The sequence below is a fragment of the Hermetia illucens genome, chromosome 3 (assembly GCF_905115235.1).
Source record: "Hermetia illucens chromosome 3, iHerIll2.2.curated.20191125, whole genome shotgun sequence".
NCBI lineage: Eukaryota > Metazoa > Arthropoda > Insecta > Diptera > Stratiomyidae > Hermetia > Hermetia illucens.
The window spans coordinates 74,362,538-74,384,307 of record NC_051851.1 but is presented as its reverse complement, the minus strand read 5'-3'; the positions used below and the strand labels follow the sequence as shown (position 1 = coordinate 74,384,307).

Below are 21,770 nucleotides of genomic sequence, written 5' to 3'. Positions count from 1 at the left end.
CCCCCGACAGCCGCCAGCGGAACACCAACTATATTCGCCGAAGGACTGCCAAGAGCAGAGCCTTGCCTGGTCAATCCGCCAACCCGCTCATTCCCTTCTATGTTCCTATGCCCGGGAACCCAGAAATCAGTTATATGGTTCATAATTTTTGTTAACTTCACTCTGTTATCCCAGCACCTTGTAATTGCCCATACACAGCCGTATTTTGCTCTTTCAGGTCTTTTCTAGTTGTTGTAATGCTACGCTGATCTCTGTGCTTTATTGGAAAGTGAGTGTTTAGCGGCTTGAATACAGTTTTCTTCTCAGGAGTTACTCCAGAAAAACTATATTTAAAAAGATTTCCATCTTGTTTTTATACAAAAACATTCTTGATTATGAATCTACGGACGTTTCATGTTATGCCAATAAAAAAATGGAAAAATAAAAACTTTCCAAACAAATATAATCTCTTGAAGCGGAGATATAAATTCCGAACACTGTTCTACAATGATCCGCAGAGTGCTAATGTGATCAGTGCAGGAGGATCCATAGTGGAAATCAGCTCTGTCGATCAAGCTTTCGAGGTGTTCTTTGATTACACATTTTAATCATACAACACAGTATACTGGTCCCAAGCCCAGGTTTGAGACAACGTACTTTGTACTATCCTCAGTAAAACAAAAATAAAATGCTGACATCAGGGAAAGGGATAAATAAAATATAGTTGGAGTTATTCCACTATGCTAAATCATCCAATTTCGTTAGAAACAAGATGATCAGATCGAATGACAAGCCTCGGAAAAATGCTAGGGCGTCCACCTCAGTCGACGCGGCAGGATGGGCCCCGGTCCTATCGAGAAATGGATGGCGTCAGGACGTAAGTAAGTTAGTCCGAACAAAACAAATACGTGTCTGCACGCTAAGTGTTGGCACCCTAACTGGAAAGACCGAGAAACTCACAAAAGCCCTTCGGAAAAGGGGCGTTGATATCTGCGCTCTGCATAAACCGGATGGCATGGTGCCAAAAGCTGCGTCATTGAACGCGAACGCGATAAAAATTGCTATAAATTTCTCTAATTTGGTAGTCCACACACTCAACACGGTATTGGCATTGCCATTTCAGAGGGTTTCCCTGATGCCAGTAAAGAAGTCGAAGGATTTGATGATCAGCTGATGAAACTCACCATTATATTAGCTGATCGCACTATTCACTTCTTCACCGCATACGCACCACAGACAGGTCGACCTGATGCCGAGAAAGATAGCAACTTCTCGATGAAAAGATTTATAACGTGCCTGCTGATGACTATATCATTATTGCCGGCGACCTAATGTGGATGAAAAGGCAGATGGTAGCAGGTGCTATGTGGGAAAGGGATCTGGAGCGCACAATGAGAATGGTAAGCGTATAATCGATTTTGCGGAACCCATGGTCTTGTAATTATGAATACATGGTTCATCAAACGATTGTATCATCTTCCTATGATTACCAACCGTTACGAATGTGGACGAACCGTGGAACTAAATAAAAGACACGATCCACAAAGCGGCCTATACAACCCTCCGGGTCACCAAGCCAGGTAAACGGTACATCAACCGAGGTACTTGGTTTTGGAATGACGATGTTGAAATGAAGCTCCGTGAAAAGAAACGCCTCTACCACAAGTTTCTCGACGATAAAACCCTCGCCAATTGGCAAATTCATAAGAATGCCAACCGAGAAGCAAAGGAAACGGCCGCTATCACCCGAGCGGCCCATAGCAAAAATCTTTACAATAAACTGGACATTCGGGATGGTGAGAGAGATCTGTATCGACTTGTCAAAACCCGAAACGAATGCACACAGGATATCGAACAACAACGGTACTTTGCTTACCAACCGTCGATTTGAAGAATTTGCCCATGCTCCACTTCCACAAGCATTCCCGGCATTTTGAGCAGTTCCATCTGTCAGCGCAACTGAAGTCGAACAAGCAATAAAACGAATGAAATCGGGGAAAGCAACAAAACCTGACGGCATCGCATCTGAGCTCTGGAAAGCGAAGAGCTGGGACCTAACACTGTGGCTCAGTGAATTCTTCAATCAAGTTATTCAGGGCGAAAGAATACCATCTGACTGGCAAGAAAGTGCTACAGTTCCAATATGGGAAAAGAAAGGTAGTTCAGCAGAATGTTCAAATTACCGGTTACTTTCCCATACTATGAAGATTTTTGAACGCATTCTTTACAACCGTATTCGCGAAATCGTTGAAATACCCGTGAATCAAGCCGCATTTGTTAAGAACTGCGGAACTACTAACGTATTACACGCTGCGGTGTTACAAAAAACCCCGTTGAAGGGCTAATATTCGGTAGGGCCACGTTGCTGTAAAACATATCTCCACAGCGACCACCTAGTTATTTCATTCCAGCTAGGAAGGGAGCCAATAGGTAACCGGTAAGGGAAAATCTTGAATGAATTCAATTCATAGGCGTTTATAAGTTTTTGGTGTCACCCAAAAGCCATACGGGGGATTATATATCGAGAGTTGCGATAGGGCGATTGGGGGAGGTTAGCATTACGATATAGAGAAATAACCTACAAAAAACAATAAGACCTTCAAACCCAAAGTAAATATTCTACAAGTTTACCAAGTTGTACAAAACATGCATTAAGGAAGAGATTTATCAAGCATTATGGTAATGGCTGATGCTCATCACCATCATCAAGGACGCAAAAACCGTCATCCGGTCTAGGCCTGCCTTAGTAGGGAGCTACAAGCATCCTCATGTAGGAAGCCAAACATTTTTTGGAGGATTCTTTTCTCAAACATGGCTAAGAGTTCGCAATTTTACTAAGAACCCAAGTCTCCGAGGAATACATAAGGATTGCCAAGATCATTGTCTATTACATTAAGAGCTTTGACCCTATGTTATGTGGTTTTGAGCGGAACAGTTTTTGCAAACTGAAATAGGCTCTGTTGGCTGCAAACTAGCGTGCCCGAATTTTATCATCGTAGCTGTCATCGATTGTAATTTACGACCTCAAATAGGAGAAAGTATCAAGGGTCTAGAAGTAGTCTTCCTTTTTTTTATTGTTCTAATTTGACAAGTGCGATTTGATGTTATTGCTTCTTTGTTTGTCAACACGAGATCTAGCACTGCCTGCTCGATCTGGGTGAAGGCACTTGTTGTTCTCCCCATGATGTCGATATCGTGAGCTTAAGCCAGTAGTTGGGCGTACTTGAAGTGGATGGTGCCTCTCTGCATCACGGATTACTTTTTCCAGACGCAGGTTAAAGAGGATACACGATAGAGCCTCACACATTGGCGTATTGGACAGATAATGCCTCGTTTCCAATCGTCAGGCATTGATTCACTGTCCGACACTTTGAGCATAAGTTGATGAACCGCTGGGTGTAGTTGGTCGCCTACATATTTAACCAGTTCGGCTGTATTTCCATCGATTTCTGGCGACTTATGATTTGTAAGCCGGTGGATGGCACGAAATGTTTCTTCCATGCTTGGTGGTGATAGCAAGTCGCCCAAATTTTGGTTGTTTAACAATTCATTAAACTCCTCAGCCTAAACCTCCAATATGCTCATTCTGTCGGAAATTAGATTCCCCTTTTTGTCGCGGCAGGATGAGCATCGAGGTGTACAAAACTTCATCCTGCTACTTGTTGGTACAACTTCCGCGCCTGGTGCGGTTGCTTCCTGTACATTTCGAGTTCACCAACTTATTGGTTCTCCCAGGCTTCTTTTTCCGTCAGTGAAGTCGCTTTTCTACACAACTAAGTCCGTGATAGTTATGCAGTCTGTAGCATTCTTCCGTTCCTAGCTCTTCAACGTCGAGTCAGTCGTTCCGACTGGGGGTAAATATGTTTGTAATATATCGTACCAATGATAAAGTTCTTCAGGTGGTTGTGAAGATCATTTGTTGATGTTTTATCTGCAGGACCTTCGTTAGCTGCGGTTATTGTGGCATCTATTTCCCTCCTATACGTGTTGCGGACGGCTCTATTATGGATGGCCCCAGTATTCACTATCACCTGATTGGCTGTGAGCATTCGAGGTGGTATTGTTATTCGAACCCGGAGCACCATGCCAATGAACGCCCTATATATTCTGATATTTATCAAGGCTGAGAGGCACGAACGTTAATGGGGCGTATATTTCGAAATTTCCCCCGTAAACGTAGAGTGCATAGCACAGCAGGTTTCCTTCCTAGGAAACCTACTCTCTACACTATAATATATGATGTAGTACCTCTTATCCAGGAAACCGTTCCCTGTCCCAATCATCTCTTGTAACGCTGTTACATTAGCCCTATATTGGGACTGAGCTGATACCCTAGCTAGCTGCTCCTTTTCTGTACGCAAATTGTTAGTCCGTGTTCGTTGCTGGGTTCTTCGTTGTGTTGTCCAGTCCGATTCTCCTTTCGTGGCTTCGTAACTTTGGTTTTGCGTGTAGAATTGGCAGCCCTACCCAACCTCCAACCGGGAGGACCAGTTGGTACAATTTGTTCTGTTTTTACGCTTGGGAGACTTGCCTTCATCCTTCTCCGTCTGCAGTTTTTCACTAAGAAAGGATTTCCAGCGATCGCCAAGTGGAGGTGGAGGCAGGGTCTGGAAGTAGGGCCGTTGGTATTGGCTCAGCAGGCGTTTCCCAGGTTTCATGCACCATCGTGTTTACTAATCCACGTTTCGCCTTGGCACCTATACGACAGTTTGTAATATGAGCAGTACCTAAAGCTGGTGGCACGACAGCTACCCTTTTATTTACCCATACATCTTTTTAAAACTATGTGGAAAGTGTCGGTTACACATGTGCATTGGAGGGTCCCTAGCGATGACTAAAGATTCCCAGTTAATTTATTGCTTTTAACGAAAATTAGGTACGTATATTGTCTCCGCGAATATCCAACAATGGATAACCCGAAAGGCAACATTGGTTGTGGTTACAAAACATCTTGAGGATGTTGAAAACGTTCAAGTTTCTGTTAATATAGGGAATCAGCTCTTCCAATTTGTGAGTGTGATGATGGCCGCAACATTCAATTTCATGCAGTTCCTGCAGTACATTCGTTACACAACACCCAATAACAGGCGTACTTGTCTTGTCGGACGCAGAAGGTATACTTTTATGTAGCTCAGACCAGAGAAGAGAAGGCAAAAAGCAAATGATTTTCGTCAGGCCCGGAATTTCCTGAGGTCAAGAATAGAAACAAACATCAAAATGATAGAGGGCCCTCATGATTTTCATCCTGGGCCCAAATTTTCTATTTACGGCCCTTCATATTTAAGACTTTCTTACTTCTGCCATTCAAGCAGGCAGGCAGATAACCATTCTTTTCATATATCTATAAGTCTACAATTCGCGCCCCAAACATTATGAATTGGTTAAAGTGCCCATAGATCAACAAATGCCAAACAGTGTGAAGTTTAAGTACCAGAAGCAACACCCAATTTGAAGAGCAACAGCTTCAACTGACCTTTTTGACACCCAACTAAACAGCGCGACAGAGCCTCTCAAACCCATTATTGATTTGCTCAACATCAAAGTTCCAATAATAGATTGATAATCGACTAACATCGTTGAAAGGATTGTTCAACGACAATTTGCTTCCTCTCCAGTCCATACCACGCGAAGATAACATCCGACCGCATTCTACATGAAAGCAACAACTTCCTCGGCTTCCTTCCAACGAGGAGCATTGACAGGCGTGTACTCTATTTTTGCATATCACACTCCCAAAGGGCTGCCTACTCCATCGTCCTTCCTAGACTTCAAATTGGAGCGCAAAAAGCGCAAGAAGCTCGTCTGTTGAGTGAGCTTATATGGAAATGTGTGTTAAATTTCGCCTGTACAAAATGCCACGACACAGGATGCAGATAATATTAATATTTAGCAGGAGAAAGGATTTCACACAGCCAGGTCATCGCACCTACCATGTGTAAATTTGTCTCGCGCCGCGCCAGGGCGCATGTTTTATCAAAAAATCGATTGAAAAAATTCATTGTCCTGAACTTCATGGTCGCCTCGCGTTGAAGTCCATTTCCCTTAGATTTTACTAAGTAGAAAATGTTGTTTCCTGCGAACTGTGTCTAAATCGTGCGTCTTACACTCTTCGTGATAATGTTCTCGGACTCCTTTAGTTCCATCGCGTCGCAAACAGGAATTGCTAGGAGGATACGTCTTTGATTAAATAGCTCCCATCTAGTGAAGTTCGCAAATTAAATTTACGTCTAAATGCATGAAATAGATAAATTTTGTTAACGAGCGAGTACTCCGAGAGCGCCGTGAGTGATTAGTGGATAATTTTTCAATAACTGATAAAAATGGTCACGATGACTTCGGAAGTCGATAAAAATAATTCCACAGCAGTTTGCAAAGCTACCTCAAGTTCCGCAACTTATAATTCCGCAACGAAGCATGAAGACGCTCCGAATATCCTGGTTTACAAAAAGGTTCCGACGAATTACCATGAATCACTGGAGCTAATCTAATCCCTTGAATTTCTTTTCCATAATTTCGGCCGATTCAGATGGAGGCGATCATTGAGAAAATGCAGGCCGAGAACACGGGAGTGGCGGTGCGAACAGTGAAGGCGTTCATGAGTAAAGTTCCCTCGGTTTTCACGGGTGCAGATTTGATATCCTGGATCCTGAAAAATACTGATGTTGAGGATGTTACGGAAGCCCTGCATTTCTCACATCTCCTAGCGTCACATGGTTATATATTTCCTATCGATGATCACGCGTTAACTGTTAAGAACGATGGAACATTTTATAGGTGAGTCAGTGCCTGATTAGGATCTAGGTGTGTTTTCGAGTGGTTTGTTGGTTGACCTCAAATTTACGACAATAATATCATCACTAGGTAGCTCCCATGCATTAATTTTTTACTGAAATGACATATAACTACCAGTTGAGGTGAGTTCTCCTGGCTAAATTGTTCTAGTTGAATAAATGAGACGCAGGAGAGTGTGCACTTTTCAATTGTGAAGAAACAGTAACCACAGAGATGGAATTATGAGAATTCCTCGCTGTCCCGTTTGAAATTTGCTAATTCGTATAGACTCTGTCGTATAGAATGCTTGAAATTTAGGTGCAATGGATCAAGTGAAATGTTTGGCCCATCGGATTTTGTTGCCTTGTCGTGTTAGGGTCCTTTGTCCGTTGGTCGCGCTTTCAGGCAATTTTTGGAACAGGTACCTTTAGCAGAAAGCGTTTGATTTTTGAAAAATCTAAATTTTGATAGAAATTCCGAAGAATAATTCGTTTATTAATGTACATATGTATATGGATCACTTGGGTATATTCCTCACTTCCAATTGCATTTTACTTTTGTAAACTCTGCCAACCCTCTTGGACCTCTGCTTTGATGTGATGTTTTCATAGCAGGCCCGAAGGTTTCAGAAGGATAAATTAAGTGGGAATGCATACGGTATATTTCCTAAAATAAGTTTGTAGTGTCGGCTTGACTTCCCGCTCATCTGAGGCCCTGTTCTTCCTTCGTCCTGCCAATATCATCTGGAGAGTATATCTAGTTGTCACCACCCCTTCTTGTCCTATACCTTACCATCTTTAAGGTTTTGTGTAAAACAAAACCTTATTAAAATCGGTTTACTGCTGACATGTCTGTCCGTCTGTCACACGCAGTTTTCTCAGAGGTGATTATAGCGATTGACACGGAATTTTGTGTGAAGGTGGGAAATGTGAACGCTCACGCATCCAGTGAGTTATATCATTCTACGTCGAACTTAAAGGGGGTCCCCATACATGTAAAAGGGGGGTATACATTTTTTCATGTCATGTGGAGTATCAAACGAATGGTCTCGGTTAGTATTTTCCGATGCCGGTCTTAGTTTTCACATTTGTTGGAAAAGTGGGGAGTGCGGGTGTCTAAACTGATCACTTCTTTCACGGACCCATTCCCAGAAACTACCTAACCGAAAAATCTGAAAAAAATCAAAAGACCACCACTATATGATGCCTAGGCTTCCCAAAAACCCTTCGTGCCGATATCTGTTCAAATAAAGTTAATAATAGTATATTACTTTAATTTTTAGTAATTGGCTACATTACTCCCCTTGAGTTCATCCTAGAATCACGAAATTTTGTAATGATGTAGAGTATGATTTAGTTCGGTGGAAATCATGTTATTACTAACAAAGCTATAAAAGGTCAAAGTTGTCGCTTCTGTGCAAATTCAAAATTTTGAATATCAATATCACACGAAAGTGGATATTCTCACATAATATAATAACTCATCAGCATAAATCTATGAACTTACTGGATAGCTATAACTAGTCTTAAAATACAGCAGTCTTTGCCATTGGTACAGTGGTGACACTACACTAGTACCCTGCTTTGGATTTCCTTCGCCCCATCATCGCCTGCTCCACCTCCCAGTCCCAGATCCTCATAGCTGCTACTTTTCTGATTCCAAATCTAAGATTTGCTTCCATAATTAGTGTTTCAAATTCTTTTCCCTTTCATTGCTATTTTAGGAATGACCCGGTGAGATTAATGGCAAAAATTCAATAAAAACCCTGAATATAAATTTAAATAGTTTATTTAAATGTAACGTTTGACCTACTTCTCATTGTGGTGTTCAAAAAATGAGAGCTGTGAGTAAACTCACTTTCTACCAAGTGACTGTTCTACTTAATCCTCTAGCCACTAGATAACTTTTAGGGAGTAGATCGCTTCGGTAGAAAAGAAAGGTAATTAAATTAGTTCAGATAGCTCCCGCCTGGTGGCTGTCTGGTAGCGATTAACATTATCACAACATACCCCTGGCAGTGATTGAATGCAAGGAAATTACGATAATTTTGCTGCCCGTAACGTGACGCCAGGTGCGTGTTATTATTGAACTATTAAAGGCCTGCCTGGTAACGATAAGGAAATCTAACCCGCTTGCCGGGTTTCGTTGGGTTTGCGACTGCGAGTTGTTGAAACGGAGTTATATCGGCTTTTGGGATGTCCCTCCTGGGAGCGTATATTGACGCGATAGTTCCTTGTTGGTCGAGGTCGGGGTTCCTTTTATATCGCTGTCCATCACGTAAGAAGAGTCGATCGATGTTACTAATGGATGCGCAGGTCATTGCCGCGGGAGCAGTGTTTAGCAAACTTAAGACAGCAGCAATGTTTGTAGATTCATTTTGCAATTTGCTGTGTTGAATCGGTTGCGAAGATATTGACGCCACTGCTTGCACTTCTTGGTCATGTTGTCGTTGCAGAGTTTGTGGTTGCTGATGCTATTGACTTTGCCTGGCTGCCTTGGAACGTTTCTTCTTATATGCTTGCTTGTGTCTATAGGCAACCGCGTTTTCATATTTCGTTTGGACATAGACAGGCGTCGTGAAAGGGATGAACCTACGTCATTTGCATTCTCCCAAGTCCAATTACATGGTTTCGTGCATTTTGATGGCTTCGGAATTGAACCTCCAGTGGTACCAACATATACCCTTATTGCGAAGGTTATTGCTTTTGTGGCTCTGTTATGTTATACCTCCTCAAGCTTGCCTCTACTATTTTGAACCAAATTTCAGATGCTTAGGGAGTGAAGTCCGGAAATTCTGGAATGCAGTTTACCACAGTCGTACTCATGTTTGCAGCCGTGTTGCGTATACTTGGTTTTCTGATTGTTAGTGCCTTGATACTTACCTTGAACCCAACAATGCTCCTTCTCAAGTCGGGGTCACCACTTTCGGAATTACCAGGTGAGATTGATGGTTGATACCAGAAATTCAATAAAAGCCTTGAATATAAATTGACTTATGTAACGTCTGACCTGGTTCCCATTGTGGTATTTACAAAATGAGAGCCGTGAGTGACTCACTTTCTACTGAGTGACTGCTCTACTTTACCCCCTAGCAATTAGATAGCTTCTAGGGAGTAGATCACTTCGGTAGAAAAGAAAGGTAATTAAATTAGTTCAGGCAGTTCCCGACTCGCTTATCCCAGGTATATGTCTGGTGGCGATTAGTACTACCATACTATCATTACCAATGGATCGCGCTATCCATTTCAACGTTACCTCGTTTTTGGCAGCCACAGTTTTGAGGCTTTATTTGCATTACCATACCAATCTAGATGGAATTTGGAGTTATAAAATAGCTTTTAATGCCCCCTGACATTGATAAAAATTTTTGTTTCGACAAAAGGGTTCTCACTTTTAGCGATGTTCATGCTTTCTAACCCAATGTGAGCTAGAAAACAGACTATCCAGACCTTATTGTGCGATCGAATTTAAAGTCCCCGTAAATAGACATAAGTGCCCTGATAAAGTAGGCATACCTATCTATGGCATATAATTTCGCCTGTAATATACTCGTATGCTTATTGGGGCCACGTACGTTTTCCTTCGACTAACGCTTTATCAGTACGCCATGTTACCCCATCGTGCTTCGAATTTCCTTTCGAAATGAAACTTTATTGGTATCCTGTCCGTTGGTATCAGTGATTTGGTATACCGCCTAGAAAAAATGTCTACATTCCTTCGATTTAGGCACTGCCTCGTTGATGATATAAAGATGAAGAAGAGTTAATCCCAGAGAAGGGGTGTCGTTGTCCTCATTGCCCCAGTGATACTCATACCAGCAAATCTTTGAAGTTTACTTAACTCCTTGACTATTATGCCGAGTTTAATTTGTTACACTTTTTAGGGTTATGTTTAAAAAAAAATTTACACCCCCTTTGGCATGAATCCCCCCCCCCCCCCCCCCCTAAACTCAACACAAAATCGCGCTGTTTGCTATATGTAAAGGGATTCACAGACTATACGTTTTCACCAAGTTTCGTGACAATCGGTTCAGAAGTTTCCGAATAAATCGAATATACCAGACAGATAGACAGACAAACAAACATCGAATCGATTATAATATCCAAGAAACCAGCAGCGGTTCGATTCTATTCCATCTCGCTATATCATAAATCGTTTCGGACAAGGTATTGGATCTGGATCTTGGAGTGTTCAGTCCAGTCATTCAAGCTCATAACGGTACACTAAAGGAGGTACACCGTAGGAGGCAATGTGGTCAGCATTACGCTCACCCGTGATTATTCAACCTGATTTGACTCAGGTACTCATTCACAGCTGAGTCGACTGGTATCCGAAATCCAATCACGATACAAATCCCTTCTTCCACCAGTGAGATTTGAACAGTGACCTTCCACTTTAACAGCCTAGCCCTCTAACTACTAAGCCATCCCGGCACAATATAGTTGAAAGCTCATTCGATCGGTCGCGGAAATCGAAAAAAAATTTATTGCATATCCTTTAAGTACTTTATCTTAAGAATACTCCCACTAAATTCGAGCTATTTATTACGCATTGCCTCGCTGCCCCATCGTCGTTATGCATAGACTTTTAAACCTTCGTAGCCAGCATTAAATCCATGTTCTGAAGTCTGCAGAGAGAACAATATATGCTCCTGAAATTGACAACCCAATATAAATAAATAGGTTCATTTTTAAATGAAAATCACTAACTTGAACTTTAAACGCGACTATCTCAGAATCGTGTTTTTGTAAAAGTGCCTTTGCGGTGACACGATTACTCAAAAACTATTAGTCTAAACAATGCCAAATGTTTACCACTTGTTTACTAAGATAACAGCTAGTCGATGAACGAAACATTTTCAATTCTTTTTTTCTTCTAAGTAAACAAATTGAAATTTTTTCATCCAAAAAAAATAAACATTTTGGTAAAATCGCCGGTATTTTTTTAATAGTATGTATTTTTACGAATCCTTCGTTCAGCGACAAGATAATACGATATACTAACGATTTTTTTTTTTAATTCTGATTTCGCCTGAATTGTTATCGAGTTATCGAACCCACCGCGAACCGTTCCCAAAAACATTTGCATGTCCGCCATTTCTAATTTTTTTTTTTCTTAAAAAAAATTTTTTCCTAATCGCTCTTCAATAAGGTTTTCGAAAAAATAATCGGGAAAATGTTATCATATCACCCACTGCAATTGTATATAACCCCTTAATGCCTTTCTTGATATCGCCTTCTTAATTTTGGCACTCAGTTCGTGGATTGCGGTCTTGTGCCTGCTTTGGATACTGCCTAGGCAATATTCATCGCTTTCAGTGTTCCTCCTACTCTACAGACATAAAATAACAAGTTATTTGATGCGCTTTTTAACCAACATCTCCATTGTTTCAACGATGCTTGCTATGCTCTTCTTAAGGATTTCAAAGCCTTTTTAGACAAATTCCATTCTTGGATTGACTCAGTCTTTAAAGCTTGGTTACAGGGTATCCTTGCTGCTTTTCCCTGTTTTGCCTAATACGAATTCCACCTTGATGTTTGATGGGTCACTCCCTCAGTTCCAGTAATGAGTTCTATGCGATTGCGTTACGAAAGCATGATATCGTTTAGAACCCACTACTCTCCAATGAGAGTTACTATAGTATTGGATCTGATATCGAAGATTTTTCGACTAGGTGTACTGACGATCATAGGTGAATTGCCCAAGATAAAGATTTGTAATGCTGTTGTGTGTTGATATTATCTCCAGCAAATACGGTGATTATTAACATTGCAAGCTGATTTTGCCAACATGCCTTTACGCCTGGCCTATTGAATAGCCTTTACGAATATTCCATTGTGAACTTCGTTTTAGTTATAAGGCAAACAAGTAGACAAAAAAAATCTTTTTATCTTACTTTCATCTTTTTATGATTAATATGGCCGTCATGATATCGCCGTCAAATAGGTCGTTACTTGTGGTAGCCTGAAGATCTTTCGAAATCACTATACAAAAACCCACTTCCTGTGACATACAGTGAATTAGCATTGTGGAAATTTAATCAATCAAATTCTTCATTAACAAGACATGGTTCTTGGATAATGTATGATTAATTTTCAGCTCCTCTGAAATATACGTGTATCAGCGGTCCACAGCATGACTTGATGCACTACCTTTCCTCCACTCTGAAAACAAAAATGCATATTCAATATACAGCATAATCAAATCTATAACCTAGCCATGCATGTTGAAGGCAACAACAAACAAGTCGGGATATCGAAAGCTGGCAGCTTCGGGTATAAAGGTTTTGCGTTCATCTTATGTGAGGAACTTTTTATGCACGATTTTCCCTTCGTACTTAGCTAAGGATACAAAATATTCCGTAATGCTTTACCAAACTCCAAAATACACATAATAATAAAAATAATCGTTGACACAACAATTCATATTGTATCAATGCCTTGAAGTGAGTTAGAGCACTTCATTCAAGACCGTAACGGTACGTTACAGTACACTGTAGGATGCAATGTGGTCAGCATTGCGCTCGCCCGAGATTGTTACCTTATTAACTTAATTTTACTCAGGTACCCATTCACAGCTGAGTTGACTGATATTCGGCGTCAAATCACGATACAAATCTTACTGTGACTGGTTTGAGTAGGAATGTAATGGAAAAACTAAGGGGTGGTAAATCGTGGAAAAGAAAGCTTCATATTGGCGAATGAATTTTCTCGCCAACTTGTTACAGGACCAAGCGAACAACAAATACTGTAACTCCGGACACAAATAAAAACAAATGGATTGCAAAGGGAAAATCTGCCTTAAAAAATGAAAACTATCAATTAGGCCGCTGGAGTCATGACAACTATTTTGTGGGGTAACCATGGAGTTGTCTTAATCGATTACCCTGAAAAAGGTAAATCCTTTACAGAGGCATACTATGCACCATTAATACACATTAAAATTAAAATTTCAAAAATTAAAATTACGAAAGCAAACCATTGCAAAAAAAATATTATTTCACGAAAGCAGCTCGACTTGCTTGCCCATCGTCCTTATTTGTCAAGCGACATTTTTTTCCCAAGCTAAAAGTTGCTTTTGAAGGAATCAGAAACTCCAACACATACAGAGGCTCAGGCTGGAGCGCCCAGGAGGTAGTCAGGCTCAGGCCCTACTACGAATGGATTTTTATTTGTTTTTCTTGTTTGTAATTAAGAGTGAGAAATGTTATAATATCCCAAATGCGAATGTTCAAATTTTTTTGCAAACGCGTTTTTTCAAAATGACTTTTTTCATATTTGCAAGAATCCTAACGCTAAAAGTAATGAACCGATCATTATAAAATTTGGAAGCACGATTCTTTATAAAATTGCGAAAAATATGAACTTAGCTTTGATTGGTATCATATTTTTAGGGTGCTTTTTTTCATTTGTGCATTAGTAAAAAAAAATCGGAAAATTGAAACATCTTCAGTTACAAAATTTTTAATTTTGATTGTTGTCACTGCATATGCAGGTCCATATTCTCAAAAATAGAGTGTAATGCAAAATGGTTTTGTATAAAAGTTGGAGTCGCTACACGTCCCACATTCAGAGAACTCTATTACAACCTCCACCGGACTAATGCCGCATAACTTTTTTATTTTTGATTTAAATCATTCAAAAAAATCTTGATTTTTTTTCGAAAAATGACTGTCTGACACAGTAAATCTAAATTAAGTTAAATTCCAATTAATTCTTACCACTAAAATCTCGAAAAAGTACGCGAAAATAAGCCCTCTAATGTGGTTTTCCTCCTTAAATCCTTCACTTTACTTACTTACTTACTTACTTTCCGGAAACAAAGCATCAACTCAAATCTAATAGAGTGAGCTCTAGACTGAAAAATCAGAATTGACGCACCGCTGAGACTCAAGGGCATTCCTTACTATTTCATTACTTATATTATACTCTTATGTATGAACCCATTTCTGACAATATTTTAGTTAATAGCTAATAGCAATTAAAACTTTTATTTACTTTCGTGAAATATTACTGTTTGCAGATTCCAGACTCCATATTTCTGGCCGTCAAATTGTTGGGAGCCTGAAAATACTGACTACGCTGTATACCTTTGTAAGCGCACTATGCAAAATAAGACACGATTGGAATTGGCTGACTACGAAGCAGAAAATTTAGCAAGACTACAAAAAATGTTTTCTAGAAAGTGGGAATTTATATTTATGCAAGTAAGTTTGTCACTTGAAAGAGATATGGATATGGTATTCAATTAGCAGCTTTCGATATGTATCCCTTTTTCAAACCGTGTTTAGGCTGAGTCACAAAGCAAAGTTGCCAAAAAGCGTGATAAACTAGAACGTAAAGTTTTGGATTCACAAGAACGGGCTTTCTGGGACGTCCATCGGCCAATGCCTGGTTGTGTGAATACAACTGAAATAGACATTAAGAAAGCATATCGACGCGGAGGATCGAGCCATGGATCGGGATCCGCCGGGGCTGCGTTGTCGAATAATCCAATAGAACAACTAACACGAATCATAACTCTAAGGAAGCAAAAATTAGAACGACGAACCATAAAGGTTTCAAAAGTTTCTGAATCGTAAGTGAATTGGAGAAAATGTAAATTGTAATGAGTGAAAATCGAGGTCTTGCTAAATTCCAGGCTGGTCTCCTATTTTGAGCAATACAGCGAATTTGATTATTTCATTACATCACCGGAATTGCCAAACCCCTGGCAGACGGATAACACCGAGATGTGGGATGCTGAGAAATTTACGTGAGTATTTCGTAATTAGAGCATGTAAGGATTAGTTTGCTTAGGGATTCTCAATTATGGAGAACCTAATACCTACTACATTATGTACTACAACTGCAACTGACTTTCAGGCAACTGATTCTTTTCATAGAAGCAACAACCCTTGATTGCTGTTTGCTTCACAAGCTTTTCAATAAAACCCCAAATAGTGAATAATACTAACAATATTGAAAAGTTTACAGTAGTAATTTTATTGAATTATTCCTTAAACTGGCATCAGGAAACGCTACGCTAATTACTATTTATTGGCCAAAGCTAAGGTAGGCAAGGATGATAGTCATTCGTTTCCCGGAACTGTTAAATGATGATTTTTTTTAAAAGAAAGGATACTTCAGAGGCCATATACTCCGTTTTTCATTGATTTTTACGATCGCTATGTGTTCCAAAAGTCCTAAGGTTAATTTGACCCTGTGGAATAAACTCTGAATGGACGACACACAACACATTTTTTATCATCATTATCAACGGCGTAACAACCGGTATCCGGTCTAGGCCTGCCTTAATAAGGAACTCCAGACATCCCGGTTTTGCGCCCAGGTACACCAATTCGATATCCCTAAAAGCTGTCTGGCGTCCTGACCTACGCCATCGTTCCATCTTAGGCTGGGTCTGCCTCGTCGCCGATGTTCTGATTGTTCAGTAGCTCATCAAAGTATTCTGTCGGAAATCAGATTTCCCTCTTTGTCTCGGCAGGATGAGCATCGAGGTGTATAAGGCTTTATCCTGCTGACTTGTTGGTAAAACTTGCGCGCCTGGTGCGGTTGCTCCCTGTACTTTTCGAGTTCACAGACTTGTTGGTTCTCCCAGGATTCCTTTTTCCGTCTGTGAAGTTGCTTCTCCCCTTGACGGAGTTCGTGATAAGTCTCTGCGCGTGCCCGCGTTCTTTGAGGATACAACATTACTCGGTATGCGGCATTCTTCCGTTCCGCAGCTAGCTTACATTCATAGTCAAACCAGCCCTTGCGACTCCTTTTGGGGTTGGGGCCAGGTATGTTTGGGGTCGTATCAATGACAACGTTCTTCAGGTGGTTGTGAAGATCATTTGTTGATGCTTCATCTCCAGGACCTCTGTTGAATGCGGTTATTGCGGCATCCATTTTCCACTTATAGATGTCGCGGAGGGCTGTGTTGTGGATGGCTTCAGTGTTCACTCTCACCTGATTGTCAGAGGGGATTCTAGGTGGTGTTGTTATTCGAGCTCGGAGCACCATGCCAACGAGATAGTGATCCGAGTCTATATTGGCCCCCTTATATGTTTTGACATTCATCAAGGCTGAGAGGTGGCGGCGTTCGATCAGCAATTGGTCAATTTGGTTGAAAGTGGTGCCGTCTGGAGAGGCCCATGTATGTTTGTGGACCGCTTTCCGCGCTAACCAGATACTTCCAACAACCATTTCGTGTGACCCTGCTAATTGAATAATCCGCAGTCCGTTAGCATTTGTTTTTTCGTGTAAGCTATGGGAGCCAACGTATCGCCTGAATACGGGCTCCTTCCCTACTTGGCTGTTAAAATCCCCAAGTATAATTTTAATATCATATCTGGGACAGGCTTCGAGGGTTCGTTCTACTGCCTCGTAGAAGGTATCCTTCTCCGACTCTGCAGTCTCCTCTGTAGGGGCGTGAACGTTAATGAGGCTTATATTTCTAAACTTGCTTCGCAAGCGAACAGTGCATTGCCGTTCGCCTATGTTTTCAAAGCCGATAACAGCAGATTTCATTTTTTGGCTGATTTAAAAACCTACTCCGAGCACATGGTTTACTGGATGGCCACTATAATATATGGTGTAGCGGCTCTTCTCCAGGAAATCGGTCCCTATCCAACGCATCTCCTGTAACGCTGTTACATCAGCCTTATATTGGGACAGGGTATCGGCAAGCTGCTCAGCAACTTCATCTCTGTACAAGGAGTGCACGTTCCAAGAGAAAATGCGCAAATCGTTATTCCTTTGTCGCTGCCAGATTCTTCGTTGTGTAATCCGTCCAATCCAAGGCTCCTGCTGTGGCTTCGTAACAAGTTGTTTTCCATGTAGGGTTGTCAGCCCTACCCAACCACCAACTTGGAGGACCAGTTGGTACAATTTGTCCCGTTTTTAGGCGCGGGAGACTCGCCTTCATCCTTCTCTGTCTGCAGCTTTTCGTTAAGAAAGAGCTCCCAGCGATCACCACGTGGAGGTGGAGATAGATGGGGTTTGGTAGTAAAGCTGTTGGTGTTGGTTCAGTAGGCGTTTCCCAGGTTTTCAGGTTTTATGCTCCATCATGGGTACCAATCCATGTTTCGCTCTGGGACCTATACTACCCTTTGACCACATTTTTAAGGGAGACGAATTTGCCTTTGATTGTTGTTTTTTTCACCTTTCACCTTTCCATTTTTTGTAACCATACAACCATAATTTATCACCTGCAATGATTTTGGAGTAGTTTGAGTCTTTTTGAAATTTTCCTTTCAAGTATGTAACAGTAATGGCATAAATTTGGCAGCCACATTTCGTTTAAATTCAGTCAGCTGGTATTCAGAATCATTGCATCATGAAAAGTTCGTTCGAAAGCGCCACGACATTGAAGGAAGTAAAAGAAGATGTCGACATTCACGGGCAGACAGGTTGACTCTTAGAACATATGCAGAAGCGGAATATTATGGACACCGAAGCTTTATAATCGTCCAGATAGGGGAAAACGATTCATCTCCTAAAATAACCGAGAAAGCAGTCTGCCTTTGTGAAAGATTATGCTATAAAAATGTTAGACTTTTGGTATTGCTCGGGTTTGATAGAAAACAGTATATCTGTGGGTAAATCAATACGGAGCTTAAAACTTGTGACATACCTGCAACCGTCAAGCATGGTGGTGGGAATCAGTTAAATCGAGGCTACAAAACAACCGGAGTGAGGAGATAGGTTTATTTATTGGCTAGAACATGAAAAGGAAATATATTTTATTGGGTTATGCCTTAATTAGTTACAAAACGCTACCCTAAGCATAGAACACGTATCTTCCAGCAGGAAAACTATCCAAATGCATTTTCGTCTTGACATGAGAATGGTTATTGTTCTACTCCGCAGCATTTGCTCAAGCTCCGGGCCCGCAAACACCCCATCTCCTTAAAAAATGACTTCCGAAAGGCATTGTAGAAAGCTGGAAACGAAATTTCCTCCCGATGTGGTTCAATACCTGCCCAGCTCGATGTATCGTTATCTTAGAGCTATAATTGCATACATAACATTGAAATTGAAGTGGAAGTTCGAATTTGGCTAATTTTCATTTGTGTCCTTTCACTTTTCTTACTGAGCCAATACTTTTGTTGACTTCGATTGTGTGTATTGTCTCTGCTTTCTTTGTATGATCTGCATTACATGGGAATGGTATTTTCATTGCATCAACTCACACGTATATTCTTCAACCTCCTCTCTCCTAAAACAATTTTTTGCAGTGTAGTAACGCACTCACATTGCATCATATAGGTGAGTATGATATAAAATCCAACAACAACAGAGGTGAAAATCTTTTCTTTTGTGATTTTGCTAAGTACGCTCATATAAAGGTACCATTTAGTATCTTTTTGTTACATTTTTCGATAAAATAATTTGCCCGCTTCCACAACCAGCGCCCTATACACTGCTTTATGCAGATTATGTTTTCCTAGGGTCTAATAACAAAAATGATCTCGAGCAACTTGTCCAAAAATGGAATAACCGCCTCAAGAAACACCTTCTCAAATTCAATCTAAATAAAACTGAATCTTTATGAAACAAGCACTATCATTGTCAACGGCAGTGAACTGCCCAGAACTGAGCGATTTAAATATCTCGAGTTAATGCTATCAGCCAAGAGAGAACTGCGTTATGTTATTTCCAAGATTCAGATACTGGTTGCTATCATGCTGGCCGAGTAAACTTCCTGGAATTATCTCCTTCCAATCACTCTTTTGGCGGGCTTCCTTGCATTGCATCATGTACGACGGGGACGAAACTGAAGTATGGAGTAAAAATAATAATAACAAATGTTATTATGCATGTATCTTTTAAGCTTAGAAATAAAAAAAATCTACAATTAGACGAATTCCACGAAAGTTTCGAAAGTTTTAAGTATGCAAGCTTCAAGTAACTTGAATAGACTCAATATCCTTCACTCTAGAGGAAAAGTAAATCACAGTAATTTTTCGTATAATTTCAGGAAGGAGATTCCTATGCGACGAGTTAAACGATGGGCATTCAGTTTACGTGAATTACTGAATGATCCAATCGGCCGAGAACAATTTTCGAGGTTTCTAGAAAAGGAGTATAGTGGCGAGAACTTGAAGTAAGTACACAAAAAGCATATTCATATGCAGTCACCAATATAAAAAATGCGAATTTTCATCATAGATTCTGGGAATCCGTACAACAAATGAAAGCCCTCCCACAGTCCGAAATCAAAGAAGCAATAACAAACATCTGGAAGGAATTCTTAGCACCCGACGCTCCTTGTCCAGTCAATGTAGACTCGAAATCAATTGAGTTAGCACGCGAAGCTGTCCACTCTACATCAGGACCAAATCGGTGGTGTTTCGACGTCGCCGCATCTCACGTCTACCATCTCATGAAAAGTGACTCCTACTCGCGATATCTACGTTCCGATATGTACAAAGACTATTTGAATGGATCGAAAAAGAAAATTAAATCGATACCAAATCTGTTTGGTGTCAAACGTTGAAACGCAACAATTTAAAAACGTAGTTAAATGTGAACAAAAAATAATTAACTATTCGACCCTTTTAAAAGCAATCAAAAAGCGCCATCCCAACATATTTTCGGTTTTAAACACTCCAGACGAAGTGAAGTTGAGTAACTTCTTTGGTATTATTGTAATGACACCTCTGTGGAACGTCACTAGCGTTTAAAGTAATTTGAAGTATTTTCCGTTTAATCACATTTGACCTTAGTCTCGTGAATGGTCCCGCCTCTTTTTACTAAGTTTTTAGTCAGACACATCCACCCGAATTGCAGCTAACAATTACTGCCAATCAGAAATGTTAATTTTTTATTGTTTCGTTGTACATGTAAATGTATATACATATATGTGATGTTCACCTCATTCCATTTGTTTTCCAATTTTTGTGAAATAAAAAAAAATATACTTGAGAAAATTGAAAGAAACATATTTTATTGAATAAATTTAAGGACACCTAAGTTGGTTTTTTGGTGTTAGCAGCCCAAGAACGAGACGGTTCTGGAACAAAATAAGGGACTTGAAGTCAACTTGTTTTCATCGTGTACAGCAAATTTAACTAAAAAGTAATACAACAAAGAGGTTTACTGAAGACCCAACTTTATAGAAACTAGTGATCCTACCTAATTTCTTCATAAGCAAAAGAAAAAAGAAGACAGAAACACGCAGCACAAAAAAGGATTTTTTGAGGACTTCAAGGCAAACAATTATACCATTTTATCCAAAGGTTTTAAAAATTCGATAATTAGATTATTAGCCGGTGAAAATTTAAGGGGGTCATCCCCGTTTTTCTTGGCTTTTTTTATAAATTTTTCCAGCCATCTCCAAAAAAAGTGTTTTTCTTGTGCCACGCTAGATGGCGCTGCGATCATCTTAAAGAAAAAGTAAACGGCATTCTAACGTGCACACTGAACTACAGTCCGTAAACCAGGATTTTATAAAAAATATTAAAAACTAAATTTTTAGTGCCATGTTAAACTTTTTTTTTGAATTTTGGTGTTTTTTACGGCTTTTTCAATGAATTAAAAAAAAACTACTGAATGAATCGCGATCCTAGTTTCCATGGAAATATGTTCTGAATAAGTCCTGAAAATTTCAAAGAATTTCGTTTGATAGATTTCGCGCTATGGTGGCAACCGATTTTCAACATGCAGTTTCGAGGAAAACGCATTTAAAAAGTAGAATGTGATTTTTAGCCATAAAACCTTAACTGACTATTAATCTGCTATACCTAGTCCATAAACCTTAGGTTTCTTGAAGAAACGCATGTACGGCCTTGGCTTCAATTCTTGTCCTTTTAACGAAATCATTCGAACTTCATTTGGACCGATAAATACGAGCTTTATTACGACGATCGACATACATCTGGGACTTTTTACGTAAAAATAAAACTAGGTAGCTTTCTGCTACTACAATATATTGTAGTAGGAGAAAGCTACCTACTTTTATTTTTATTTAGGAGAACTACAAGCATCGGAACGATAACTACTTCTTAATAATAATTTCCGAACGACTGCGAATAT

The 21,770-nt window shown here is 40.1% G+C and overlaps 1 protein-coding gene across 1 annotated transcript; it reads left to right on the top strand.

Annotated features, from left to right (window-relative positions):
• The first annotated feature begins 5,690 nt into the window (after positions 1–5,690).
• LOC119651565 (regulator of G-protein signaling 7) lies at positions 5,691–20,655 on the top strand. The gene is made up of 7 exons (XM_038055199.1): positions 5,691–6,428; positions 6,506–6,753; positions 14,773–14,956; positions 15,041–15,327; positions 15,391–15,504; positions 19,714–19,839; positions 19,905–20,655. Exons 1-7 carry the CDS (start codon positions 6,300–6,302, stop codon positions 20,230–20,232), a joined length of 1,416 nt encoding a protein of 471 aa, XP_037911127.1. The 5' UTR covers positions 5,691–6,299; the 3' UTR covers positions 20,233–20,655.
• The last annotated feature ends 1,115 nt before the right edge of the window (positions 20,656–21,770 follow it).

What these genes read in the sequence shown, in the direction of transcription:
- LOC119651565 (XM_038055199.1), top strand. Translation starts at nt 6,300, where the DNA reads ATGGTCACGATGACTTCGGAAGTCGATAAAAATAATTCCACAGCAGTT. An exon ending in ATATCCTGGTTTACAAAAAG is followed by an intron (nt 6,429 to 6,505) that starts GTTCCGACGAAT and finishes CGGCCGATTCAG; the next exon opens with ATGGAGGCGATCATTGAGAA. An exon ending in GGGAATTTATATTTATGCAA is followed by an intron (nt 14,957 to 15,040) that starts GTAAGTTTGTCA and finishes AACCGTGTTTAG; the next exon opens with GCTGAGTCACAAAGCAAAGT.